Source organism: Gadus macrocephalus, chromosome 5 (genome assembly GCF_031168955.1).
Source record: "Gadus macrocephalus chromosome 5, ASM3116895v1".
Lineage (NCBI taxonomy): Eukaryota > Metazoa > Chordata > Actinopteri > Gadiformes > Gadidae > Gadus > Gadus macrocephalus.
The window spans coordinates 11,457,330-11,484,151 of NC_082386.1; the positions used below are offsets into that span (position 1 = coordinate 11,457,330).

General features: G+C 44.4%; 4 protein-coding genes and 1 long non-coding RNA gene across 6 annotated transcripts; 3 read left to right on the plus strand and 2 right to left on the minus strand.

The window, feature by feature from the left end:
- Positions 1–770: 770 nt before the first annotated feature.
- LOC132457888 (serine/threonine-protein kinase Nek9) lies at positions 771–12,035 on the minus strand. The gene is made up of 23 exons (XM_060052276.1): positions 11,306–12,035; positions 10,946–11,123; positions 10,773–10,828; positions 10,605–10,675; positions 10,401–10,506; positions 10,167–10,298; positions 9,951–10,061; positions 9,783–9,847; positions 9,596–9,646; positions 9,142–9,334; positions 8,665–8,809; positions 8,039–8,239; positions 6,508–6,554; positions 6,172–6,333; positions 5,799–5,907; positions 5,528–5,689; positions 5,158–5,325; positions 4,680–4,733; positions 4,381–4,565; positions 3,872–4,033; positions 2,770–2,874; positions 2,601–2,654; positions 771–2,492 (listed from the first exon to the last, which is right to left on the minus strand). Exons 1-23 carry the CDS (start codon positions 11,489–11,491, stop codon positions 2,385–2,387), a joined length of 2,811 nt encoding a protein of 936 aa, XP_059908259.1. The 5' UTR covers positions 11,492–12,035; the 3' UTR covers positions 771–2,384.
- Positions 12,036–13,400: 1,365 nt separating this feature from the next.
- Positions 13,401–15,459, plus strand: LOC132457890 (CD209 antigen-like protein E). The gene is made up of 6 exons (XM_060052280.1): positions 13,401–13,568; positions 13,933–14,016; positions 14,315–14,584; positions 14,696–14,865; positions 15,013–15,146; positions 15,305–15,459. The coding sequence occupies exons 1-6, from the start codon at positions 13,505–13,507 to the stop codon at positions 15,450–15,452; spliced, it is 870 nt and encodes a 289-aa protein (XP_059908263.1). The 5' UTR covers positions 13,401–13,504; the 3' UTR covers positions 15,453–15,459.
- Positions 15,460–16,174: 715 nt separating this feature from the next.
- LOC132457891 (CD209 antigen-like protein E) lies at positions 16,175–19,049 on the plus strand. The gene is made up of 6 exons (XM_060052281.1): positions 16,175–17,149; positions 17,519–17,602; positions 17,907–18,176; positions 18,288–18,457; positions 18,605–18,738; positions 18,897–19,049. Exons 1-6 carry the CDS (start codon positions 17,086–17,088, stop codon positions 19,042–19,044), a joined length of 870 nt encoding a protein of 289 aa, XP_059908264.1. The 5' UTR covers positions 16,175–17,085; the 3' UTR covers positions 19,045–19,049.
- A 3,300-nt stretch (positions 19,050–22,349) lies between these two features.
- On the plus strand, positions 22,350–25,322 carry LOC132457893 (CD209 antigen-like). The gene is made up of 6 exons (XM_060052283.1): positions 22,350–22,509; positions 22,689–22,799; positions 23,065–23,307; positions 23,450–23,610; positions 24,002–24,138; positions 25,013–25,322. The coding sequence occupies exons 1-6, from the start codon at positions 22,416–22,418 to the stop codon at positions 25,164–25,166; spliced, it is 900 nt and encodes a 299-aa protein (XP_059908266.1). The 5' UTR covers positions 22,350–22,415; the 3' UTR covers positions 25,167–25,322.
- Positions 24,069–24,880, minus strand: LOC132457895 (uncharacterized). Of its 2 annotated transcripts, XR_009525785.1 has the most exons (4): positions 24,753–24,880; positions 24,517–24,663; positions 24,242–24,305; positions 24,069–24,210 (listed from the first exon to the last, which is right to left on the minus strand). It is a non-coding gene; the product is annotated as an uncharacterized LOC132457895 (long non-coding RNA). The 2 variants fall into 2 exon arrangements; XR_009525786.1 differs by lacking the exon at positions 24,069–24,210 and having other exon boundaries at positions 24,299–24,343.
- Positions 25,323–26,822: the final 1,500 nt, after the last annotated feature.

Genomic DNA, 26,822 nt, shown 5'->3' on the forward strand with positions numbered 1-26,822 from the left:
TGGGCACAGGCACTCGGCAGAAGGTCAGGGGCGCTCTGCAGAAGGTCACGGGCGCTCAGCAGAAGGTCACGGGCGCTCGGCAGAAGGTCACGGGCGCTCGGCAGAAGGTCAAGGGCGCTCGGTAGAAGGTCACGGCGGTAGAGAAAGGCCCCCTCCCCAGCGGTCCGGGAGGCCACAAGTGGAAGATCCAATCCCAGAGGAGAAGGCAGAAGCCAGCCTCCAGCTGCTTGCCTGCCAATACTGTGATAGAAAATTTGCAGCCGCAAGACTGGAGAAACACCTGACCATCTGCGAGAGGCTCCACCAGTCTCGACGCAAAGCGTACGACTCCTCTAAACACAGGATCCAAGGGACGGAGATGGAGAAATTCAGGCAACGCAGATGCGAGACCGACTCTTCTGAGGTAGTGATCTCATCTGACGCATTATGGATGTTTCATATCTGCACCCACCTTCTCAAGCTTATTTTGAGTGTTTGTTTGTTCTTTTCCAGGTTAAGAAGAGTAGCAGTGGTCAAAAGCTGGCGGCCAATAGGAGCATGCACCTCCAGGGGGGTCTGGAGCAGGTCACATGTCCTCACTGTTCGCGCCGCTTTGCCCCCCGATCGGCGGAGCGACACATACCCTTGTGCGAGAACATCCGAAGCCGCCCTCCTCCTCCTCGTCATCGCTATTAAGCTGTACATTGTGCATTAAAGACTGGTTTGTTGCATTAAAAGTGTGCGTGTGAATTTGAAAGTTCTGCCTAGAAATAACAAAACAGAACAAAATGTTACAAAATATATCCATGTTTTTTATTTGTTTTCACAAGCATGACACACGTGTGATCGTGGAAGAACTTAACAGTCCACTGTAACAGCACAACAACATTATTTAAAGGGAAGAAAGAAGGGGTTTCTTTCAGGATGAAAACATTACGTTTTTTAAAAAATGAATTATATGCTAATCATAATTGCAGCACCTATCGGTGAGCTATCAAAGGCACTTTAAGCTTTTGTGGGATTGCTTGTTGAGGACACATTTTCACTCGTAATGAACAAGAAACCGTTCAGTATCAAACCAAAGACCACACACGTATTTCGGCACTTTAACAATGCTAAAAAGTTAACATGTGTAATACACAAGTCTACTAAACAACAGAAGTAGTAAAAAAAAAGTTTGTTAAAAGTTAATTGTCTGCACATTTATTTTGAATAATTCAAATTGAGAAATGTCAAAGAGCAAAGACTTAAATAAATTATAACATGAGTTAAGGGTATTCGTTCAATCTTTTTTGGTATGCAAAAGATACCCCTGGCATGTACACTGAAAATGATGAGATTATTTAGTCTAACCACCTTGGTTTCCTCACACAACACATATCCCCTACTAGTGGACATAGATATTGGTTGTTATCCCATCATTTGGCGCTAAAGCTGCATGATGACACATTAACTCTCATTGTTTTTAGTCATTAAATTGACCTTGCTGTACCCAGATTAAATGGTCAACATGACATGAGACTAACTCAAACAGAACTCCGGATTAAACACCATCTTTTGCAATAAGAAACATTAGGTATTAGACATTTCTGATACATAAAGCCCCATGCTATAGTGGCAGACTTTTAGATTATGGAAAAACATTTCGCAAGGGAATATACCAAGGAGCCTTTCAATTGGGTATCAGTGCTGCATTTGAACAAGGTCAATTAGACCAGCAAATCATAAACAGACATTATTTATCAATTTGGTGGAAAATCCAGGAGAAAGACTCCTTGGATTATTTCTCTTTCTTATTGCAATAAACACGGGGGGAAACAAAACGGCTCTGTGATAGCTATATATCTGCTGTTAGCCGACAGCCAGTAATAACAAACAAGATAAACCATAATCGTGTCGCTAAAGGGCATTTCATTGCGAATGTTGACGTCACATTTAGCCAACCGTGTAATTTGAAACAGAAAAGTTTCTTTCATTACCTGAGCGAAGACTCAGATGCCCTAGTCATCTGATGTAGCCTTAAGGTTCACATGAACACCATGATCCCAGTGTGCCACGCCCTTGCCCAGATCAGAGGTCGTACAGTGTGTGCAGTGTGCAACAACACAGCCGTCTGTGAAAGGCTCCCAATACACCACTACAACCCACTCGGATGACGTGAGGCATGCACGCGTGTGTGTCTAAGGCATTAAGGTAAATAAAATGTTGTTAGCGTACAAGGCAAATGCTTTCCATAATGTGTTTGGAAAATCAGACGTTAAGTCCACTTTGGTTTAAGCGTCAGCAAGGTCAACTAGAGCCTCATTGGTTAGCCACCCTCCTGCCACTCGTGTGCTCAGGTCAGACGGACATGAGGCGTCTCCCGAGTGGTGCTTCCTCAGCCTTCGGAGGTTCGGATCACGTGATCACGGTGGCGTCCCGTTACTCTTGGTTACCTCCGCCGCGGCGTCCCGTGATGCCAGCCGGTCGATGGCCGTCCAGAGCTTCTCGTTCTCCTTGCGCTGGTCGCTGACCTGTCAGCCGCCGGGCCACACGACAAGCACTCTGATTAGCCAGGGTCAAAGGTCAATCACATGCAGGTGGGTTTCCCGAGGAGGGAAGGAAACAACAACTTGGTGTACCTGTTTCTCCAGGGTCTGGATCTTGAGCTCCTGGCGAGCCACCGTCTCCCGCAGCTAGAATCACCAGAATCACAAATGACCAAAATGTTCTAGGCTGGGTCCAGCATAGGGACTAATACTCTGTGGTGCACAAGACACACATGGTGAGGGACGGTTCGGGGATACAGACCTGGGCAATATCACCTCTGGTTTCACAGTACGGTACTGGATCTGCTTTCTTGCAGTCTGCAACGTCCTCCAGCCCGTTGAAATGATCACAACCCACTCGTTTGGTCTGTGGGCGTCACCAAAGAAGCAGACTTAGCTCAACTACATGCAAGTTCAATCATTATTATCATCTTATTCATATATTCATTGCATGTGTTCAGTCTGCCATCTGTTCAGTGCCGCCACCGGTTGAACTTCAAACCATTTGAAGTCGTAATACTATACATTTACGTTTGACATTTACATTTAAGGCATTTAGCAGACGCTTTTATCCAAAGCAACTTAGAATAAGTACATTTGTCAGTAGAAAGAGAAATAACAATATATCTCTGTTGGTCGAGTTAGGATCTTCATAGAACCAAGTGCCAAGCACTAACAATTGCTCGGTTAACCCATTCCTTGTATAAAACAAAGATAGCTAAGATAAGACGCTACACAATGCAAAGTAATATGTTTAAGTGCAAGGATGTACAACACACAATACTATATTGTGTGAACATGTCTTTCTACACAACTAACTCAAATGGACACATGACCCGACGGACTACCGTGAGAGCCCCCCCAGAGGAGAGAGGAGAGAGGAGAGAGGAGAGAGGAGAGCCCCCCCAGAGGAGAGAGAAGAGAGGAGAGCCCCCTCAGAGGAGAGAGGAGAGCCCCCTCAGAGGAGAGAGGAGAGAGGAGAGAGGAGAGCCCCCTCAGAGGAGAGAGGAGAGCCCCCTCAGAGGAGAGAGGAGAGCCCCCTCAGAGGAGAGAGGAGAGAGGAGAGAGGAAAGCCCCCTCAGAGGAGAGAGGAGAGAGGAGAGAGGAAAGCCCCCTCAGAGGAGAGAGGAGAGAGGAGAGAGGAAAGCCCCCTCAGAGGAGAGAGGAGAGAGGAGAGAGGAAAGCCCCCTCAGAGGAGAGAGGAGAGAGGAGAGCCCCCCCAGATGAGAGAGGAGAGAGGAGAGAGGAGAGAGGAGAGCCCCTCCAGAGGAGAGTGGAGAGAGGAGAGAGGAGAGAGGAGAGCCCCCCCAGAGCAGAGCCCCTCCAGAGCAGAGCCCCTCCAGCTGACCCAGGCCAGGTCTTACCGAGAGGCCTTTCTCGGCGATGGTGACGGCGGCGGCAGCGGCCGTCAGCTCCTGCAGCTGCTCGTAAGGCAGAGTCACGCTCTCCGAGTAGTTCGAGGGGCCGTCGGACGCCAGGCCCAGGGAGAGGTCCGGCATGGGGATGAACTCCGCATCCTGGAGCTCCTAGGGACCACAAGAGGAAAGAGGTCAGGGTCATGTCCTCCTCCTCATCGCTTGAGATAAGGAAATGGTAAATGGACTTCATTTATAAAGCCCTTTCCTAACCACTCAAAGCACTTCACAACATTGCCTTACATTCACCCATTCATGCAGACATTCACACACCGACGGCGGTGTCATCCATGCAAGCGGACAGCCAGCTCAGAGACACCTCGACACTCTGCTAGGAAGAGCCGGGGATCAAACTAGTCACCCTCCAGTGACCAGCCCACCGGCTCCACCTCCTGAGCCACATGAGCTGGATGAAGGGTGGCGGGGGGAAGGGGGGGATGGGGATTGAGGGGGGGCACCTTTAGGAGCCAGGGGGGGCAGGAGCTGTCCCCGGTCTGGCTCTGCGCCGACAGCACCGAGGTGCCCGTCGCGCACTCCTCCGCGTTGGCCTCCAGCGTGCCGCCCAGGCCGCGGTCCCGGACGCACGTCTCGGAGCCCTGCAGGTCCAGGTCCAGGGTGGAGGACGACGCCGTCGGGCTGGGGGCTGTGCGTTACCGCGGGAACGAGCGCACAAACACACACATCAGACCGAGCCCATGAAGTGATGGGTCCCATAAAGTGACGAACAAAACAAACCCAAAATCGGGCGCAGTGTTACCGAACGAGAGGCCGCTGCTGTTGGAGCGGATGGTCTTTGAGTTGAGCACTCGTTCTGTGGGAGGGGAGAGAAGCGAAGCAATGAGGCAGTGTCATACCTAGCTGGTGTATGTTGGTGAGCTGATGACTCGCTCACTGGCTTCCGCAAAATGGTTCACCTAGACTCTATAGCCACCCCCCCCCCCATTACCCGCCGACCCTTCTTATGCACTTATAGTATGTTGTACTTCCTTGCCCTTAAACATTTTTACTCAGCATTGTGTAGCAGCTTATCCTAGCTATCTTTGTTTCATATGGCGAATTGGTTAACCTAGAACCTACAACCTTACTGTACCGACAGCGATATATTGTTTCACCTTCTTCTGACAGAGGTACTTATTGTAAGTCGCTTTGGATCAAAGCGTCCGCTACATGCCCTTAATGTGAACGTAAATGTATGTACGACCGTACGGGGGAGGACATAAGGGCTGAATACCGACCCCTGATGAGGATGGTATGCCACGCCCGGCACGAGAGGTCCGGCACGTGGTGCAGGGAGCCGAAGATGGGCCTGGGCAGGGCGGGGCACACCTCCGACCCGAAGCCCTTGTCCGCTGGCATGCCCAGGCGCCCGTTCCCCGCGTTCCCCCACGCAAAGATCTGATTGTCTGGACGGCGGGAGGCAAAGCAGAGCAATCTCAAAACAAACGATGGCCAATATTTTTACAAAAAGTGTGGATTGTAGTGATTAAGCAACCAAATAGTATCAAATACAACCGACGAACCAAAAACACTGATTTGGCAAAACTCAAACTGCCTTTATATTGACTTCCTCTTTGTAACCAAAACCAATAGAGTTGTGGATCTTACCGTCGGTGGCAGCGATGGTGAATCCGTCCCCACAGGACACTTTGGTCACAGGGTTCCCCCCGAAGGGGCCCATCAACACCTGGACCCCCTGGTGCTTCTTGAAGTCCTTCACGCCCAACTGGCCGTACTTGTTGCAGCCAAACGTAATCAGACGGCCCCTTTCTGCCCATGTGCAACACACGCATGTTAACGCCTTGGAGCACGGCAGCATTTGGTCAGCCATCGAATATTGCAGAGATCATGCCTTCTTTTGTTAAAGTCTTTTTCGTACCGTCAATGGCGGCCGCGTGGGTCTTCCCCTGAGAGATGAGCTGGATCTTGAAGCGGGACAGCTGCTTCACCAGGGTGAGCGTGGTGGTGTACGGGATGCTCTGGCTGGCCTGGTGGAGACATTTGTGGGTCATGTTTGGTGGGGTCTTTTGAATGAATGTTCTGCAAAAGACTCAAGACTCACTTGTTCAGAGCTCAGCTAGACTATGTATAGCCTCCCCCCCCCTCCCACTTTGCACTTGGTTCTATAAACATCTTTACTGTACCGACAGCCATACATTGTTTCTTACTCTTTGTTCTGACAAATGTACTTATTGTAAGTCGCTTTGGGTTAAAGTAAATGTAATGTGCATGTAAAATGTAAATGTAATCACCTCTCCGCGATGGTTCTTGAGGCCGGAGATGCCCTGGTTCAGACCCAGCTTGTTGAACTCGTTGTTCCCGCAGGCCAGCACCTTCCCAGCCTCGGTCAGGAAGAAGGTCCCATCGCTGCCGCAGGACACAGAGCACATGATTGCTCCTTTAGGCATCTCCACCTGGAAGAATTAGACATAGGTACTTTTATTTTTGGATGTAGTTTGAACATTTGGATCTGTTAAAAAAAAAGATAATTAATTTAATGAATGTATCAAATCATTGTGAAATTGGATTGGAGGGGACAGGAGGTGATGCTAAGTACATTCAATAATAAAAAACAACTTTAAACTTACTTGCATAGGAGAAGAGAAGTCATCCTCACAGTCTAAGCCCAGGCGTCCTGCAAACAGAGATCAACACAGCAGCTCGAAAAGTGTATGTAAAAATGAGGCTTGTCTCCCTCTACTGGCGAGCATTAGAACAGCAACAACAAAGCCTGCAGTCGGTCAGCTATCTATTAGAGACAGAGGGATGTGTATTGCTCCTCCAGGACTTGATTTACCAGAGCACTTGATAGTACTTGAGGGGAATGCTCACTGCTAATATCTATATTAATCATGGTTTGAACATAATGTACAAACACACAGAGACATTAGACTACTGTAAAAGGATGACGTGGTTTAAGAGGAAAAAACAGTTTAATGTTGTTACATACCCATTTGAGATTATATACTGTCCTTAAGCTCTTAAAAATGTACAATTATTAAGACATTTAGTGTAATAAATCATAAAATTACCACGATATGTGACCAGAGTTTACGGAAACATGCTAAATAAAAAAAACTGGCTAATCCAACAACAACGCTATAGCCAGTATGCTCTCCTTTAGAATCGTCCTCTTTCAAATCAGCTCCATTACCAGAGCGTCTACGTCTGCAATAACATGTTTTATTGCAGACGTATTCATGAGCTTATCGATCTACATCTCAGGACTTCTCTTTGCTTGTCATTTTCGAAATAGATAAACGTTGCTCGTCTATAAATATAATGTTGCACTTGGCACGCCATGCGCCTGTGTTTGTTCAGTGGGCTAAACCTGAACCTAGCGTTATTTATTTCATCACCCGGTGCCCTGATTGTCCTTTTATGTCTTGTACATCACTGCCCTTGTCCTGTTGCACTATAGACAAATTCCTATTAGGTTCTGCATAAATGGCAATAAAAAATAATCCTAATCCTAATCCTAACCTGGCAGCCCGTGTGCTTCAGTCTGGGGGGGAGGGGTCTGCGGAGGCAACCTTCTGGAAAATAATGTGAACAAATACTGCACCTTTAACTACCGCCCCCATGTTGGGTATGTCCACAAATACCGGATTATAACTCAGTACCAATGCTGACCCCATGCATGGCAGTGGTATCGTTGGACATGTTACACCTACATGACCCGAACCTTGTGGATATACCTATAATCACACATATGGATATTCTAATAAATCCACATCGTTAGCATCATAGCATAATTGCCGAAGTCATATTTTGCCCAAATTGTGATAACCATCCGAACTCTAATCTCGGTTTATCTGGTGTTAACTGAAATTTGATCCGCGTTCTTTCCATCAAATAAAACCCGACATAAATAACACATTTACGAGAAGTGTTAATCTATTTCAGTTTCATCGATTTCTGGTTTTCGGTTGATCCGTGAAGTTAAAAACGAGAATCGATCTTGTTTGGGGGAAAACAGTTTGGATTACCACTTGTTTTGAGAGTGTGTTAGGCTTTTCTTTGGCAGATTTTCATCACGCTATGAGGCTAAAGATACGCTTGCAAGCCGCAACTCCTATCCCCGGCGTCCACGAAGGAAGAGCCGCCAGAGGGGCTTACCGTGCTCCCCGCATCCCCAGGAGTAGATGTCCCCGCGCTGGGTCAGCACCACCACGTGGTTGTCCCCGCACGACACCTGGCGGACGGGCCGCTCCTCGAAGAACTCCAGCAGCACGGGCTCCAGCGCCTGGGGGCCCCGCTCGCTCTCCACGCCCAGGCAGCCGTAGTAGTCCGAGCCAAACATGTACATCTGGTCCTCATCTGGGGGCAGAGAGCAGGTCCCGGTTCAGCAGCAGGTCACAAGGGAGGGCACCTCACCGCGAGCTACGGCGTTTCACATCAACCTTAGACTCAAACTTGTTCATCCAGACTCTGCATAGCCTTCCCCCCTCGGCACTTAATGTACGCACGTATTTTATGTTGTACATCCTGGCACTTAAAAAAAAAATAGTACGTAGCATTGTGTAGCATCGTATCATGGCTACCTTTGTTGCATACGGGGAATGGGTTAACCTAGCGATTGTTAGTGCTTGGCACTTGTTTCTATGAACATCCCTTACTGTACCGACAGCGATAAATAGTTTAACTTCTTCTAACAAATTAACTTATTGGAAGTCGCTTCGGACTTGAGCGTCTGCTAAATGCCTTGAAGGGTAAAGGTCACTGTGACCGTCCCGCCAACGCACCCGTCACGCAGGCGGTGAAGTCGGCGCCGCAGGCCACCTGGCGGATGGCCTTGCCCTGGAGACAGTCCACCTTCTTGGGCTGGCGGTAGGACGACTGGTCCCCGTGGCCCAGCTGGCCCACCATCTTGGCCCCGCCCTGGACGTTCTGAAAGGGGAGGGGCGGGGCCGCGGCTCGGTCACAAAGCACTGCGATACGTACTGGTGTGTGTCTGTGTGTGGGTGGGACACTTGTGTAAGGTGTGTATGACGTGTGTGTGTGACACGTGTGTTTGTGATGCGTTTGTTTGTGCGGGATGTGTGTGTTATGTGTGTGTGACGTGTGTGAGACATGTGCGTGAGACAAGTGCATGTGTGTAACGTGTGTGTGTGAAATGCATGTGTATGTGACATGCGTGTGTGTGTTACGTGTGTGTGTGTGTGTGTGCGTGCGTGACATGCGTGTGCGTTACGTCTGTGTGAATCATCAACACCGCTCACCGCCCAGGTGTAGAGCTCCTTCTCCACCGTTACCACGGCGAAGTGGTTCTCTCCGGCGCAAACCTGCTGGGCACTGTTGCCCCCCTTGAAGGTGTCTAGCTTCTGGGGCGTGAACTTCCCCCCGCCCCAGCAGTACACCTCCCTGTAGCGCGTGGTCACCACGGCGACCGGGCTCTCCGTCACGTTGCTGAGCCTGAGGAGGCGTCACACGACCGCCCGTTAGAACATGACATCACGGAGTAGATCGTGAAGTGGTGGTAAGAGATAAATGTCAACGCGACACACACAGGGCCGTAGCCAGGATTTGAAAACTAGTGGGTGGGGGGGAGGCTGCAGTTTATATAGATCTCTACAAAAATGACAGAGGTCCGGACCTCGTGACCTCATAGCTGGCTACGGGCATGGACACCCAGCCCGGGCGCAGGACATGCACCCCAAGAAGAACACCACTCACTTTGGCTTCTTCATCGCTGAGTTGAGCAAGGCCACTCGTTCCTCGAGCTCCCTGAAGAAACAAGAGGCATGCGTTGAACTGAAGCAAGACTTTCTGGTTTCAATGGCACACAGAACAAACATCACCAACACCATGGGCTTTAACCAATGATAAACAATCATTAGCTTTAGCCTTCCTGCAGACTTACTGTCTGGAACAGGAGACGACTGGCTGGTCTAGGATCTGGTCGGCCGAGGGTCGCTTCACCGGATCCTGGAGCACAACGAGATCACAAGGATCACACAGTGGCTCGTGAGGCGTTCCTACCCATCACCAGCTCAGTATGACGACCACGACCCTTTGACCTTCCCCTCACCTGGTCCAGACACTCGTACACCAGCCGGATCAGCTCAGGAGAGTACACCTTGTCGTCCACGTCCATAGTCCAGTTGCCCTGGACTATTTTCACGCACAAGTTCAAAGGGTTCTGGATTTACAGCGTTAAAAAACAAAAACAACACGTTGTCTCCAATTTGAACAAAGTCCCAGCTGTTAATATAGGATGGATTAGTTACCGAACAAGCAGACTCACTGTGGCGTCAAAGGTTCGGGTCAGTGTTAACACCTCGAAGATGACACAGCCCATGGCCCAGATGTCAGATTTGAAGTCGTACTTGACTCCTTGGCACAGTTCCGGGGACATGTAATACGGTGTGCCCACGCACTGCATGTACAACAACGGGGCAATACCGTCAACACTCTTGGACTGAGATGCAGGCAAACCAAATGCGATCGTCCGTCACGAGTTGATGAACGGTTCACTTACCGTCTCAGCCATGGCAAACTGGGAGTCCAGCTTCTTTGCCAGGCCATAATCCCCCAGTTTGATCAGGGTTGTCTTGGTCAGGAAAATGTTTAACGTTTTGATATCTCTGCAAAGTAATCAGAAAGGACGCACTGTTTTTACAATGAGGTGGATCATGTTTAACAGTAAAAAACTGTGAAGAGTGAAGCCAGTGGAAGCCTTTACCTGTGTAGGATCCCAGCCTTGTGAATGTGGGCTACAGCTGAGGCGATTTGGTACAGGAACCAGATTACCATCTAAGCGACAACATTTTATTATTATTATTATTATTACTACTACATGTGTTTAATTAACTATACACTTTATATACTAGTGTTCTGCATCGTTGCATACCTCCTCTGTGAAAAGCTCCCCCTTCTGTTGGTTGATTTTATCATACAGATTTCCCCCTGGGAACAAATAACCAGGAACTTTTTAGAAGCAAGACTCATTTCACACTAATCCCCATATTTCCCTTCAGAGATTAATAAAGTAATCTATAATCTAGCGAGTTGCCACCATTTTACCATTGCAGTATTCCAACTCAATGAACAAGGTGTCCTTGTCCATGAAGTGATTAAAGTAGGCGATGATGTTGTTGTGCTGCAGGATAGAGAGGATGCTGATCTCGTTCATCACATCTCGGCGCTCTTTCTCCGAGAGGCAGTTCAGCTCCACCTCCTTCCACACGACAAGCGAGTTGTCCTGCGATGTTCAGCACAGTGTGAATACCATAGGTGAACACAGGGCCAAAAGGGCAAGAATAAAAAAAAAAAATGGGAACTAGGAGCCACTTAGAGCAGATATTTTAACCACAGTTTGAATGGCATGAGCAATGCGTAGGAAATTCAACGGGTAAAAAAGACCATGATTGGAGTGACGCTTACCTCTGTCCTCCTGTAGAGGGTCGCTTCACCAAACGCCCCTCTCCCAAGAATCCGGATTGGAATGTAATGCAACTTTTCTTCCTCACCACTAAACGTCCCCGACGCGGACCGCCCGCTGGCCACTGACTCGCCGCCCAGGTCCGAGTTGAGCGACGCGTAATGCCTTTCATACTCGTCGAGGGACATTCTGATGGCTATTAATATGGGGACAACAGGACACTAGACCTGTTTTTTTTTTTTAAGTAACACAGCTATAAACACTTCTGTTGCGTTTACATATCTGTAATAGGCCTAAAGGATGGTTGAATAGGCATTACGCAGACAAAGTAGAAACTATTGAAAGAATATGTTTGTTAATCGTTGATAGCATAAAGATTAAATCGTGTGGCAGGGTTGCCCCCGCAGTGAGGGAGTCGCACGCAAAACACTCGGGCTCATCTTTCTCAATAAGCATGACACTGTGTGCGTTAAGTCCGACTCCTTCAAGAAACCCGCCCCTACGTGCTAATACGCATACGACAGCAACCCGTAAGCAGAACAACGAGTCAGAAATTAAATCACTTTTCTGATGACGAACACGGTGAAGACAAAGTAGCAGAAGAAAAGACGTCCAAAGCAACGGCGTCCATGGTTTCTATTTCCATGCTCAGACCCGGAAACACTCTGACGTTACAGGAGCTGCTCGGAGAGACCATCAACAGGTTGTGCTGAAACAACGCCCACTAGTGACGATACAGTGGAAACTCTACTCATCTATACGTTGTATTGGTAAAAAAAAGTACTCTATTGTAAATACAATAATTATGGAAAATATTTTGCAATATGCGATATTTATTTACTTTTACTGTAATAGGTGATTTATGGAGATAAGAGAGACATAAAGCAGGCTACCTCAGCCTCCGTCATAGCAGGCCTATATGTCTAATAGTCCAAAGTTTCATCTCGTCCCTTCCTGGATATCTCAGGCCAAGCAATACAGACTTAAAGTCAACATAGGGAATATAAACTGTCAGACGGGGTTGACATTGTGATGCTTTTGGTGTACTGGTTTGGTCACTGGGTCACATGGCATAGAAGCTGTTGATTTTTTAAAATATAATTTCTGTAAATGAATATTCATAAGAAATAGAGGAAGCACTAAAATACCATGAAAAGAGGTCTGTCTTATGTTTCCAGTTTAGTAATACAATTGGATACTGGTTTGGAGTCACTGGGCGACACTCAAATCGTTTTGTATTCATATATTTATAATTTAATGATGGTCCCTTTATTGAAGGGACCGTTTTCTCACTGAACCAATGTTGCCTTATTGAAAATAAAGATAATGTATCTGAATAACACTGGAGCAGTGCTCCTTGCAACACTCCACCTAGGTGGCTCCCACGCTCCACCTGGCTGGTGGCTGTCTATCCCCGTGGAGGAAAGGGCTGGTGTTGGCTGGTGGCTGCCCCTCCCTGTGGGTGTTCTGGGGTACTCCGGTTTCTCCCGGCTCCAACTCTTTAGGGACAGGTGACTGCGCTTTTTAAAGGGTACCTCTCTCTCCTCGTTCCCGGCCGCAGGTGTTCCCTATCTCGCCAATTAGTGTGACGAAAAGGACGTCCTCTGGCTCCCTCTGCTGGGTATGGGCGGTACACGCCCTCCACATCCTCTCCCCTGGGCCGTCCAGCCCGACACACACACACACACACACACACACACACACACACACACACACACACACACACACACACACACACACACACACACACACACACACACACACACACACACCTGTGTATTTTTAAATATGCAAGTTGTATTCTGTATTTTTGGCTACATTGGAACTACTGTGGTGCATTGTGGTGCATTGGTCACGTTGTATCAACAAACATTTCCTGATGGGGACAATGAAATAATGTCTAACTGCATCATCAATACAATGTTATTCGTTTTTCTTGTAATAAGGCTAATACTCAATACTCGTTGTGTAACTATCCTTTCAAGCATCACTATGAAAGACCTTTCATCCGACATGGAATTGACACATTAGTATCTTCGCACAAAACAAACAGGACCTTGTGTAATCCCCCTCCCCTACCCTACCCCAACACCACCCCGACCACTGATAACAGATAAAAAGGAGAAAAAGCCTGCCAGTTCTGAAATAGTGAATTCAGAGTCAAGTGCGGAGCATGTGTACAAACTAAAGTCTACAAAGTTATGTTTTCTCAAAATAACTACATGAGAGATGGCCCCTCACGGGTTTCCAATCTGCTTGACCAAGGTAGGCACGTATTTACATAAATATTCCTCTATCAGATTTGAGTTTATTCAGATTTCTCTTGTTGGCCTATGTTCAACACATTTTCAAGAAACGCACAGAATCAATCATATCTCTGTATATATAATAATAATGATGTTATTATTTTATATTATATAATAATCCTACCAATGTTACAAATAGAATGGATAAAGATAATCCATGTGGGTGTATGTTTAGTCAAGAAAAAAATAATAAATTTTTCTAATCTTACTGTTTAGTCTAATCTAACTGTATCTGCTCATTTTATGCTAGTTGAATCAGACAAGTGAATCATGTGCTGTTGAATTGTACTGCATGTTTTAACTTGAATGTGCTATGTCTACAGTACATAGGTCACGATTTGTTATCCCAGTTCTGGGACTGCTAAATGTTGTGCTGCTGGTGACTGCTGTGGTTCTGGGGATTTACTGTGAGTACAAGCCAAAAGTGGACACGACAACAAATGTATGGGATTGTATTGTTTATTGTCATGGCAAGAAAATGTTAATAGTTTATATTGGCCAGTTAACCTAAAGTTGTCCATTTAGCCATTAGCATTTCCCATTGATATGTTCCACTCTTTGTGGCAACTCACAAAAATACTAAAGAATCCTGCAGTTATTATACAATGACACCAACTTAATATAAAAAGGGGTAGTTTGTGTGTATGCTTGGGGTCACAATAAGCCCCTTCACACATGATTTAATGAGATTGAAATGTCAACCAGGTAGCAGGACCCAGGAGGTATACCTGCAACCTCTGCAGGGTTCAGAACACCTTCCCTACATCCTGGAGCTCAACTACCTCCGGGAAAACCACAGCGAAGTGGTCAAAGCTACGAAGGCGGCTGAGATGGCCTTGAGGCTGGAAGTATCAAAGCATGACGCCCTCAAAAAGCAGTTGGAGAAGCAGACCAGCCTCAACGATGGCTCCCAGAGCCACATTAACAGGGCTCGCGCGGAGAAGGACAAACTACTCGCTGCTGATCAGCACATGGGTGAGATGGAAGTAGAGAATTCGATTCAGTATGTATCCCCTGATGTTGATGCGTTGATTTGTTGAATTGTGTTTTCTATGTTTTTATTCGATCTGTGTGTCATTGAAACAGAAAAGTCCTGCGGTCGTTGCCAGGAAGGCTGGGTTCTCCTAAATACAAGCTGTTACTTCTTTTCCAACGTTCTAACGAACCAACCGATCAAGAAAAACTGGCCAGATAGCAGGCAGGACTGCATCAGTCGAAAGGCGGATCTTGTGGTGATAGAGAGCTGGGAGGAGCAGGTGAGGCCACCATGGTGTCTGTGGGTTGAGTTTATAGTGTTATCGAACCACAGTAGACCTGCTGCCTCTGGGACGTCTTTGCATCGATCTGTCGTTTGGAAGTGAACCTCATGGAAGTTATCGTACATGTATGCCCTCTTTATGCAGGACATGTTGAACGACAACGTCCCAAAAATTTCCACATCCGGTTGGTGGGCGAGTGGGTTTTGGATGGGCTTGACGGAGATCTCTGTGGACAACAGATGGGTCTGGACTAACAACGTTACCCACCAACCACCGTTGTAAGAGCCCCCCTCGCTCACTCTGTTGTTTTGATTAACGTTGTTAGATAGATGTTACATTTACATTGTCGAGTTTCTCTATTTTAGAATACAATACAATTTGCCTTCTTGCTACAATTGTGTACCGATGCCGTCGTATTTTTTTATCTTAAATCCAGCTACTGGATCGATGGGGAACCGAACAGGGAGGATGAGAACTGTGCTGCTTTCTACCCGGGCAGAGATGCAACACATACGTGGTATGATGGACGCTGCCACGGACATATGTTTTACTGGATGTGTGAGATGAAGCTAAATGAACAATGAAACCCCTGATTTGTCTCTTTGTGGATATAACGATACAATGGAAAATCTACGTGTATACATCTTATTATAACTACAAGAAACTGAATGATTTTATTGATTGTTGAAATGTAATTATTAGGTGAGTGCTGCAAGCAGCGCTCGACTATTGTTAGGCTTTCTTCTTTCTTTCATTCTTTATTTTTTTATTATTCTCGACAAATGTTGGGACCCTTTTCCTTTCACAATTGGTCACCAAGAGACTCCATTCCACTTTTAAAATGTTCATATTAGCTTGGAATCGCTCGCTACTATCCATTATTTTATTTGTTTTAATTTTTAAGATATTCCACTTAAATTATTTTAATATTAATTTAGGCTTTAGAATAATTAGTTTCAGTTAGTCTCATTGACTTCCGTTTAGGCAAGAGCGTTGACTTTATCACAGAAGCTAAACATTGTGGACGTCGCAGAGCATAAACACCGTCAATATTGGTCACCCTGGAGGAGGGCTGTGTCTGAGACCACCTGGGAAGCAAGGACTATGGAGATCGGATCACATCTTTCAGCATGAAAAAATAGAACAAATATAAAAAATTAATCCTGTCCGGTATGACTTTCATTTCATAAACAAAAAAGATGATTATATATACTGTTAATGCTATAATGCTGCAGAACATCAAAAGACAGTAATAATAACAATATGCATTAATAAAAAAGCATCACATGGTTGATTCTGGACAAGAATTCTACATATAAATCATACTTACTACAGGCTGTCTAATGGGATTCTGTTTAATCTAAATTTATGTGAATAATGGTTGCAGCTTTCCTCGGTTTGTCAAACCAACGGTTCCTCTCGCCCCAGAGGAAAGCTGCAAACTGTGTATTTAAGGGTGGACCCTGGTGGATGCCCTGTGTTACTACGTCCCGATCTCGTGGAAGATAACACCCAAACACTGAGATGGCATCACATCATCACCCCTTTAAGTGTCCCCTGACTGATACAGATGACCATAAGCAAGCTCATCAACGACAGTCAGCTGGATTCTGCACATGCACGCACACACCCACGCACGCACACCCACAAACGCGCACACACACACACACACACACACACACACACACACACACACACACACACACACACACACACACACACACACACACACACACACACACACACACACACACACACACACACACACACATTTTTTTAATATGCCAGTTGTATTCTGTATTTTTGGCTGCATTGGAACTACTGTGGTGTATTGTATCAACTAGCGACATTCTACTACCACGGTGTATCAACAAATATTTCTTTATGGGGACCATACAATTATGTCTAACTGCATCATATCATTAACTCATCAATGCAATATTATTCGTTTTTCTTGTAATCAGGCTAATACCCAATACTCATTGTGTAACTCCTTTCAAGCATCACTATGAAAGACTTTTCATCCAACACGGAATTGACACATTAGTATCTTTACACAAACCAAACAGGACCTTGTGTAATCCCCCTTCCCTACCCTACCCCAACACCACCCCGACCACTGATAACAGATAAAAAGGAGAAAAAGCCTGCCAGTTCTGAAATAGTGAATTCAGAGTCAAGAGCTGGGAATTGGCACAGACTAAAGTCTACAAAGTTATGTTTTCTCAAAATAACTTCAGGAGAGATGGCCCCTCACGGGTTTCCAATCTGCTTGACCAAGGTAGGCACGTATTTACATAAATATTCCTCTATCAGATTTGAGTTTATTCTGATTTTTCTTATTGGCATATGTTCGACTCATTTTCAAGAAACACACAGAATCAATCATATCTCTGTATATATAATAATAATGATGTTATTATTTTATATTATATAATAATCCTACCAATGTTGCAAATCGAATGGATTAAGATGATTAATTTATGTTGGTGTATGTTTAGTCAAGATAAAAAGCAATACGTTTCTCTAATCGTATCGTGTAGTGTAATCTAACTGTATCTGCTCATTTTATGCTAGTTGAATCAGACACGTGAATCATGTGCTGTTGAATTGTACTGCATGTTTTAACTTGAATGTGCTATGTCTACAGTACATAGGTCACGATTTGTTATCCCAGTTCTGGGACTGCTAAATGTTGTGCTGCTGGTGACTGCTGTGGTTCTGGGGATTTACTGTGAGTACAAGCCAAAAGTGGACACGACAACAAATGTATGGGATTGTATTGTTTATTGTCGTGGCAAGAAAATGTTAATAGTTTATATTGGCCAGTTAACCTAAAGTTGTCCATTTAGCCATTAGCATTTCCCATTGATATGTTCCACTCTTTGTGGCAACTCACAAAAATACTAAAGAATCCTGCAGTTATTATATACAATGACACCAACTTAATATAAAAAGGGGTCGTTTGTGTGTATGCTTGGGGTCACAATAAGCCCCATCACACTTGCATGATTTAATGAGATTGAAATGTCAACCAGGTAGCAAGACCCAGGAGGTATACCTGCAACCTCTGCAGAGTTCAGAACACCTTCCCTACATCCTGGAGCTCAACTACCTCCGGGAAAACCACAGCGAAGTGGTCAAAGCTACGAAGGCGGCTGAGTTGGCCTTGAGGCTGGAGGTATCAAAGCATGACGCCCTCAAAAAGCAGTTGGAGAAGCAGACCAGCCTCAACGATGGCTCCCAGAGCCACATTAACAGGGCTCGCGCGGAGAAGGACAAACTACTCGCTGCTGATCAGCACATGGGTGAGATGGAAGTTGAGAATTTGATTCATTTTGTATCCCCTGATGTTGATGCGTTGATTTGCTTCATGGGGTTTTCTATGTTTTTATTCGATCTGTGTGTCATTGAAACAGAAAAGTCCTGCGGTCGTTGCCAGGAAGGCTGGGTTCTCCTAAATACAAGCTGTTACTTCTTTTCCAACGTTCTAACGAACCAACCGATCAAGAAAAACTGGCCAGATAGCAGGCAGGACTGCATCAGTCGAAAGGCGGATCTTGTGGTGATAGAGAGCTGGGAGGAGCAGGTGAGGCCACCATGGTGTCTGTGGGTTGAGTTTATAGTGTTATCGAACCACAGTAGACCTGCTGCCTCTGGGACGTCTTTGCATCGATCTGTCGTTTGGAAGTGAACCTCATGGAAGTTATCGTACATGTATGCCCTCTTTATGCAGGACATGTTGAACGACAACGTCCCAAAAATTACCACATCCGTTTGGTGGGAGAATGGGTTTTGGATGGGCTTGACGGAGATCTCTGTGGACAACAGATGGGTCTGGACTAACAACGTTATCCTCCAACCACCGTTGTAAGAGCCCCCCTCGCCCACTCTGTTGTTTTGATTTACGTTGTTAGATAGATGTTACATTTACATTGTCGAGTTTCTTTATTTTAGAATACAATACAATTTGCCTTCTTGCTACAATTGTGTACCGATGCCGTCGTATTTTCTTATCGTAAATCCAGCTACTGGATCGATGGGGAACCGAACAAGGAGGATGAGAACTGTGCTGCTTTCCACCCGAGCAGAGATGCAACACATACGTGGTATGATGGACTCTGCCACAGACATGTGTTTTACTGGATGTGTGAGATGAAGCTAAATGAAGAATGAAACCCTTCATTTGCCTTGTTCTGGATGAAACGATGCAATATAAAATCTATGTGTGTGCATCTTATTATAACTAAAATAAACATGAATGTTTTTTATTGATTTATAGAAATGTAATTATTAGGGGAGTGCTACAAGCAGCCCTCAACTTTTGTCCATAGGCTTCTTTCTTTTTTTATTATTCTTTACAAATGTTGGGACCCTTCTCCTTCCACAATTTGTCACCTAGAGACTCCATTCCACTTTTAAAATGTTCATATTAGCTTGCAATCGCACGCTGCTATCCATTATTATTTTTTTTACTTTTGAAGATATTCTGCTTAAAAATAAATATAATTGAATGGGTTTTATCCTTATTAGTTTCAGTTAGTCTCATTGACTCCCATTGAGGCAAGAGCGTCACCTGGGAAGCAAGGACTATGGAGATCGGATCACATTCTTTCAGCATGAGAAAATAGAATCCATATAAAAATGTATCTTGTCTGGTATGACTTCCATTTCATAAACATAAAAAATTATGCATAATGTTAATGCTATAATGCTGTAGAACATCAAAAGATAGTCAAAGCAAATAATAACTACATGTATTCATTAAAAAGCATCACATGGTTGATTCTGGACAAGAATTCTACCTATAAATCATATGTAATAGGCTCATGGGCTTCCATTTATTCTAAAATTATGTGAACAATAGATGCAGCTTTCCTCGGTTCGTCAAACCAACGGTTCCTCTCACCCAAGAGGTGAGCTGCAAACGCTGTATGCAAGGGTGGACCCCCGGTGTTACTACGTTCCGATCTCGCGGAAGATAACACCCAAACACTGGGTGAGCTTTGCGGAGAGCTGGGTTGAGAGCGGGGGCACATTGGCAGAAATAGATAGTACACTGTAAAAAATAAAAAGTTGAGAAAACTCAAAATTGCAAGGCAACTTACTGCAATCAATTTTTGAGTTTTGAGCCCAACAAAAAGGTCATTTTCTTCTTTAGACGAACTTGAAAGTTAGTTACACCAAGTAAGATTTTTATATTTGACAAAACTCAAAAAAGTAAGTCAGGGTTGTTAACTTAATATTTCAAATTAAGGTTAATATTATTAAAAAAAAAAAAAAAACATTTCAAAGAATGCAAAACAAGTTTTAAATTCACTTTATTAAAATTAATAATTGGAAACTTCCATTTTACATTTCTTACTACCAGACGGCAAAAGAACAAGCAACATGTAGCTAGTTCTGAAACAAACTAGCTAGATCTAAAGCTTTATTTGTCCCACAGGTTGCCATATTAGAAAATTGTCTTTGAATGAAGGCAGTCTTCATTCAAAGACTGCCTTCATTGAATGAAGGCAGTCAGAAACAATGTAGCTAGTTCAGAAACAAATTGACAAAAGGCAATAAAACCCCTTTTTCCCAACCGGCATCACGAATACCCAGACTCCCCGGGGGGTAGGAGTCGCCACAATATTTACCATCTGATAATTCCGTTAGGAAACCCCGTATTTTCCAAAGTGTCGAAATGCACATGTGCACCGTAGTTGGCCCAGCCTCAGACTGACTTAAACCTGTGTCTTGCTAACAAAGATACTACAGTGAGCCCAACTCTTGACCCAAAACTCAACATTGTTGGTTGGACTAAATTGCATTGCACAGTTGACATGAATACTTAATGTTTTATATTCATTTTACTCAGAAATCATAATGAGACCAACAATTTTAAGTTTTTGTTTTTACAGTGTATAGCTAAACAGGCAACGGCTTGAAATGGCTGATCATAATCATGCCTGGTGGCATTACATCACCCTTTAAGTGTCCCCTGACTGATACAGATGACCATAAGCAAGCTCGGCAAAGCGATGGTCAGCTTGACTCCAGGTCGGATGAAAGGGTGGGCTTCTGGCTGGGCCTGCGGATGGACCAGGCAGGAAGGTAGCTGTCATGGCCACAGTTGTGGTGCTGTGTGTTTTCCCCCTGTGTCGGCCACACCCACTGTGTCTGTGCTTTGCCTGCCACTCTTAACTGCTCACACCTGGCCTGCATCACCTCATCAACTCCCCTTCAAATACACCTGGTTTCCTACTGGGAACGAGGCCTATTGGGCCGTATTGGCAGTGCACCTGCGGACACAGCTAGTCAAGCACATAAACATCGTCCATGCTGGTGCTACAACGGACAAATTAAACTGACCCAATTGTATAATGACAGGAACAGAAGGTTACTTTACCCTACTGATGACCTGTCAGGAGGGGAAGCGTCGTTATGGGCCAAAAACAGGCGTCACCCATCACACTGAATCTGATTCTGCACCTTTTATGTACTAAGGGACAGGCAGTATGCTACATAGTGGTGAGGACAAGTGAGGACATTATGAGCAGACTCATAATGGGTGTTACGAGCAACTGCTTTGCCCTCCTTCTCCCACCTTGCTGTTAAAAGTGTCATTTCACAGAATAAATAACTTGGTTTTACTTTGGAACAGTGCAGGTGAAAACCAAGATAACTGTCAACTAGAATAGATGGTGACACTCATCCAGCGAGACACAGGGAAACCAAGCCGTTGAGACTGGGGCAGGACTACACACAGCGCCAGAATGCATTTGAAAGCGTATCATTAAATCTATATCATGTCATTGGTTTAAAGGTATTGGAAGTCTTGAGAACACACTGGGTGCCTGCGGTAGGACTGTGCAGCTGCTTATGCCGGTGAGGGAACGTTGCATATCTGGAACAACACCGAATACCAATGATCAAAGAGATGGATTTGTGAAATGGGGACGAATCATTGACACTGGGAGTCTCAGTGCTGGCCTGCCCATAGTCATGTTCAAATATCAGACACACCGGACATAGATCTGAGAAAAAAGCAAAGATCTAAGTCAAAGGATATTGTAGATATTGTTTAGATATTTATATGAGTTAATATATGACCCTGTAATATATGACCCCCATTTGTCCATGGATGCAAAGGTCTTTTTCTGTATAATTTATATTTATTTCCATATCTTATCAATAAATTAATACATTTTAAAATTTAGATTCATTGAAAATAATAATAATAATAAAGATAAATAAAAAAAACATGCAGATGTTTTTCTTTAAAAATTAATGGCACAGAAAAAAGGTTTGAAACTTTCAGTTTTTGATTCAATTAGTCTCAACAGCTGCTAATGCTTTTATTTCCGATTCCAAATGTCTGTTATATCTAAACCATCTTCTTGATGCTTTGAACTAATCTTTGGATTAGGCATTAATGAAAAATAAGTAATTATTTGCATTTTTCTGAAGTGTAAACATGGTTGAGTACCTGTGTTTACACGGGGCAATGTCCTGTCAGATGGACCCTTCTGCACTCCCTGAACGCTCCCATCCAAACCACCAACATGGAGATCCCACCGAAGGCAGCTCGCACATATGGCAACATCAACGATAAATCGAGTGATGAAGAGGATTTCGCGGATACACAGAACCAAAATGGTATAGTACCGAAATACAAAAGACATTCTAAAAGTAAACTTTGTAGTAGCAGTGTCTTTGATTGTGTCTCTTAATACAACGAATGCTCAAACTGACGACGGAATAATTCACTTGACAGTGACTGAGCGTTGATGCAATGTTTTGGGTCCCTAAAGTTGTCCTCTGACCTCTCTGTCCAGTGTCTATCTCTGTAGGAAGCCATGGTGTGAGATCCGAAAAAGCAGCAGTAGTGTGCCTCATCGTGCTTGCCGTTGTTCTGTTCACTGTAGATGTGAGCCTGGGAATCTACTGTAAGTAACATTTAAAGATATTAACTGTACGTATGGTCATATTTTATAGTAATCAGAAACGTACCCATTGATAACTTGCATTACCAAAATGGATTTAGCCATGTGAATTGACCTATTGTGGACAAAAGGGTGACAGGTGTCACAAAAGAACAACTGAGGAATAACACACAATAAACGTATAAAAACAGGAAACATGCTGCATGTTGCTGTTACAATCCTTACAGAGAGAGACAGCAGTGATATTGCATTCCCATGTTTCTTCCAGACAGCCAGCAGACAGACGCTATGCCTCAGACCAGCGAGGGGTTTCAAAAAATCTTAAAAAATTACCACAGCACAGTTGAGTCCCGAAACAGTGCGGTCCGGCAGCTGGAGAAAGAAAAGAGGCAGATTGAGGTGACCAGGTGGGAGTTGGAGCACCAGAAGAGAAGAGGCAGAGACTACAACACAATACTCGACAAGGCTAACCAGGAGACTGCAGGACTGCAGACCAAAGTGAATCTCCTGAGTAGGTCTACCGGGTTAACACACATTGCTAAGAATACAACGCTTGACGTTGTACAATAGAACATAATCATGTTATATATGATGGAAATACATTCACAAAATTGTAATGTTTTTGTTTGTTACTGCATGTGTTTCGACTGCAGCGATGGACTGTGGACATTGTTTACCAGGTTGGACTTACATCCTATCCAGATGTTTCTACCTGTCTAGGACCAACCAAGCGAAGAGATCCTGGACGGAGGCTAGAGGTGTCTGTAAGAGGATGGGAGCCGACCTGGCCGTCATAGACAGCAGTGTGAAACAGGTGGGAATCCATTTATACTATATATGATATATGATATGTTTGGAAGGCTTATGCAATCATCCTGTTTAAATAATAATAATAATAATACATTTAATTTAGAGGCGCCTTTCAAAACACCCAAGGTCACCTTACAGAGCATATAGTCATCATACAATTTTTTAAAAAACAAGACATTGTGGAAAAAGATAAATAAATAAATAAATAAACATAAGCAATAAGAAATAAATAAAACAAAAACAGGACAAAACTAAAAAACAATCAAAACAGTGATCAGTTAGACGTTGTGTGCGAGTTTGAACAGGTGAGTTTTGAGTTGAGAAATGATCATCAGTGTCTTGTCGTGTATCCCGTTTTGTGAATGGACACTGTGTGGACTGTGTGTTTGTTCCAGTCGATGTTGCACATGCATGTACAAGACAAGAGCGATCCCAGTGCATCTCTGTACGGGGCAGCTTACTGGATCGGACTGAGAGACGTGGATGAGGAAGGCGTCTGGAAGTGGTTGAATGGAAAGATGCTTGTGGATAGGTAACAACCCAACACTACACACACCACACAGAACCTCACACACCACACAGAACCTCACACACCACACAGAACCTCACACACCACACAGAACCTCACACACCACACAGAACCTCACACACCACACAGAACCTCACACACCGCACAGAACCTCACACACCGCACAGAACCTCACACACCGCACAGAACCTCACACACCACACAGAACCTCACACACCACACAGAACCTCACACACCACACAGAACCTCACACACCACACAGAACCTCACACACCACACAGAACCTCACACACCACACAGAACCTCACACACCGCACAGAACCTCACACACAGCAGACCAAACGGAACCTCACAAATCACACAGAACCTCACACACCGCACAGAACCTCACAGAACCTCACACACTGCACACTGCACAAAACTTCACACACTGCACAATCCCTCACACACTGCACAAAACCTGACACCACACAAAACCTCTCACACTGCACCAAACCTCAAACACCACTTTTCTGTGTGGCTACTTTTCTTTTGGGTGTAAAGAAAATACAGGTAGATAGTTGGGTTGTGTGCACCGTTACTCGTATCAGGAATCAGGTCTCAAATTGGAGGCGCACATCCTAACATAAAGTAAGAACCAACTCTCAAGAAAGAGGATTTATATTGAAGTGTTACATTGTATTGTATAAAGTGCCTAACCGATCGGCAAAAGCTTATGGAATGTTTAATTAAATTCTACTTGTAAGTTGCTTTATATGTGCGAAGGTTTTATGAGCATTAGTTTTATGTTAAGAATGTACTTTCCTTTTGTGATGGAAATTTTCTTTATGGGTCGGTTATAAACTTCCAATTAACCGTGCTCTACCCCTTCATATAGCTTTTGGCATAATGGAGAGCCAAACGATCAGGGTAGTTCGGGAGAAGACTGCGCAGGCATCTATCCCGGGGTGAACCCCTTCAGCACCTGGAACGACGTTCCCTGTACGCATCCGCTCAAATGGATCTGTGAAATGGACTCTCAAGACCTGTAATTATCACCCTATGATTCAATGACTTGTGGTTGTGGATTCATACCGACTTGGTTATGTTGTTGAGGTCACGCACGGGAAAAATATTTTATCGTGTTCAAATATCAGACCAAACAAACAAAGATCAAACTCAAAGAATAAATCATTTATTGAAATTAATATATGATCCTGTCATTTGTACATGGATGTCGAGATCTCTTTTCTTTGTATGAATAGCCTATATTTATATCCATATCTTGTCAATAAATGCAGGAAATGCATTTTGATGAATTAACCAAATTATATAAAAACAAATACTGTTTCTACATTTCATTTACTGAAGAAATAACAAGCAGTAAGTTTTCTTTAAAAAACACTAACGCCAAAGTATCACAACAGGTTCAAACCGGTTGACACTTGACAGGAAAGGCCAACATGTCTACTGACATGAACGATGGTAGCATGAACGGTCTTTCCCATCAGTGTCTGGTCATCAGTCCAGATATCTTCCACCTAGAATACCTCCACCACCCTGAATAGGTTTCTACACTGCATAGTGTGGTTTGGATTGTACCCATAGCCAGACCATTTTGTGTTTCCACTGCAAAAACAGAGCTTCAAAGCAGTCAGCCTCTCGCCCAGGTCAATCTCAATGGTTTGATTCAATTAGACTCAACAACTGCTAATACTTTTATTTCTGTAACATAATTCACACATTCATACAACAGGCCACATATGTCCTTGGCGACTAGAGAGGCTTCTTTCCCATCCTAGGGAGGCGTCCGGCCCATACAAGAAGCCATTTAGTCATGTAACAATTCTAGAGATACGAGCGGCCCAGGTGTTCGAGAGACCCAGAAGCTCAAGGCGACAAAAACAAGTGTAATTCCAACACATAGCCACAAGAGAGCAGCAAAGAGACACACACGGGTCCAGGAGGCGGGAGTTCAGCACCATGCTTAGCCAATCAGAGCACATAACTGAGTCCACGCCTACCCAGTTAAGTCACCACACATAGCCCAGGGGGCCGAACGCTCCAGGTAACGCATCCTTCAGATGCCGAACTAAGTGTATCTCCACATAAGTCTGTACAATTCCCCTAATTTTGCTTCATAGAGACTAGTCCAAAACTTTACCAAATAAAGTGAGTTAAAGCGATCCTCCTGACTCGGCAGACTTTTTCCAAAAGAACACGACATTTCTGATTTCAAATCTAAAGACATCTGCTTTATATTTTGAACTAATCTTTGGATTAGGCATTAATGACCAAAAAACAATTATTTGCGAGTGCAAACATGTGTGAGTACCTGTGTTAATGTAGCGTGGCACAGAATGCAAATCCAAAGGCTCAGTCTGGTGCTACACATTTATTGTTTGGGTTCCTGCAAAATGCAAGAAAAGGAAATTATAAGTGACAATGAATAACAGTATTCTTCAGTTGTACTCAACTGCCGGGAATCTCTTTGTCTGACGTAATCAAAATAATAACAAAATAACATAATGCATAAAATAGAGTATTACACCATTTCTGACACTATAATGTGTAATATGTTTGCCAGTTACATAACAAGTCTCTGAAATAATACATAATAATAATAAAGGATACACTGCCTAATTATCCTATATAAACAAATGTCATAAAATAGCCAAATAGTAATTACAATGTTTCTGTTCATTTAA

What these genes read in the sequence shown, in the direction of transcription:
- LOC132457888 (XM_060052276.1), bottom strand. Translation starts at nt 11,491, where the DNA reads ATGTCCCTCGACGAGTATGAAAGGCATTACGCGTCGCTCAACTCGGAC. An exon ending in AGGAGCTCTACACCTGGGCG is followed by an intron (nt 8,810 to 9,141) that starts GTGAGCGGTGTT and finishes CTCCCCTTTCAG; the next exon opens with AACGTCCAGGGCGGGGCCAA. An exon ending in CACCATCGCTGCCACCGACG is followed by an intron (nt 5,326 to 5,527) that starts GTAAGATCCACA and finishes CCCGCCGTCCAG; the next exon opens with ACAATCAGATCTTTGCGTGG.
- LOC132457893 (XM_060052283.1), top strand. Translation starts at nt 22,416, where the DNA reads ATGGAGATCCCACCGAAGGCAGCTCGCACATATGGCAACATCAACGAT. An exon ending in GACCAAAGTGAATCTCCTGA is followed by an intron (nt 23,308 to 23,449) that starts GTAGGTCTACCG and finishes TTTCGACTGCAG; the next exon opens with CGATGGACTGTGGACATTGT. An exon ending in GGAAAGATGCTTGTGGATAG is followed by an intron (nt 24,139 to 25,012) that starts GTAACAACCCAA and finishes CCCTTCATATAG; the next exon opens with CTTTTGGCATAATGGAGAGC.
- LOC132457890 (XM_060052280.1), top strand. Translation starts at nt 13,505, where the DNA reads ATGTTTTCTCAAAATAACTACATGAGAGATGGCCCCTCACGGGTTTCC. An exon ending in TGTGGTTCTGGGGATTTACT is followed by an intron (nt 14,017 to 14,314) that starts GTGAGTACAAGC and finishes AATGTCAACCAG; the next exon opens with GTAGCAGGACCCAGGAGGTA. An exon ending in TAGAGAGCTGGGAGGAGCAG is followed by an intron (nt 14,866 to 15,012) that starts GTGAGGCCACCA and finishes CTCTTTATGCAG; the next exon opens with GACATGTTGAACGACAACGT.
- LOC132457891 (XM_060052281.1), top strand. Translation starts at nt 17,086, where the DNA reads ATGTTTTCTCAAAATAACTTCAGGAGAGATGGCCCCTCACGGGTTTCC. An exon ending in TGTGGTTCTGGGGATTTACT is followed by an intron (nt 17,603 to 17,906) that starts GTGAGTACAAGC and finishes AATGTCAACCAG; the next exon opens with GTAGCAAGACCCAGGAGGTA. An exon ending in CGCTGCTGATCAGCACATGG is followed by an intron (nt 18,177 to 18,287) that starts GTGAGATGGAAG and finishes TCATTGAAACAG; the next exon opens with AAAAGTCCTGCGGTCGTTGC.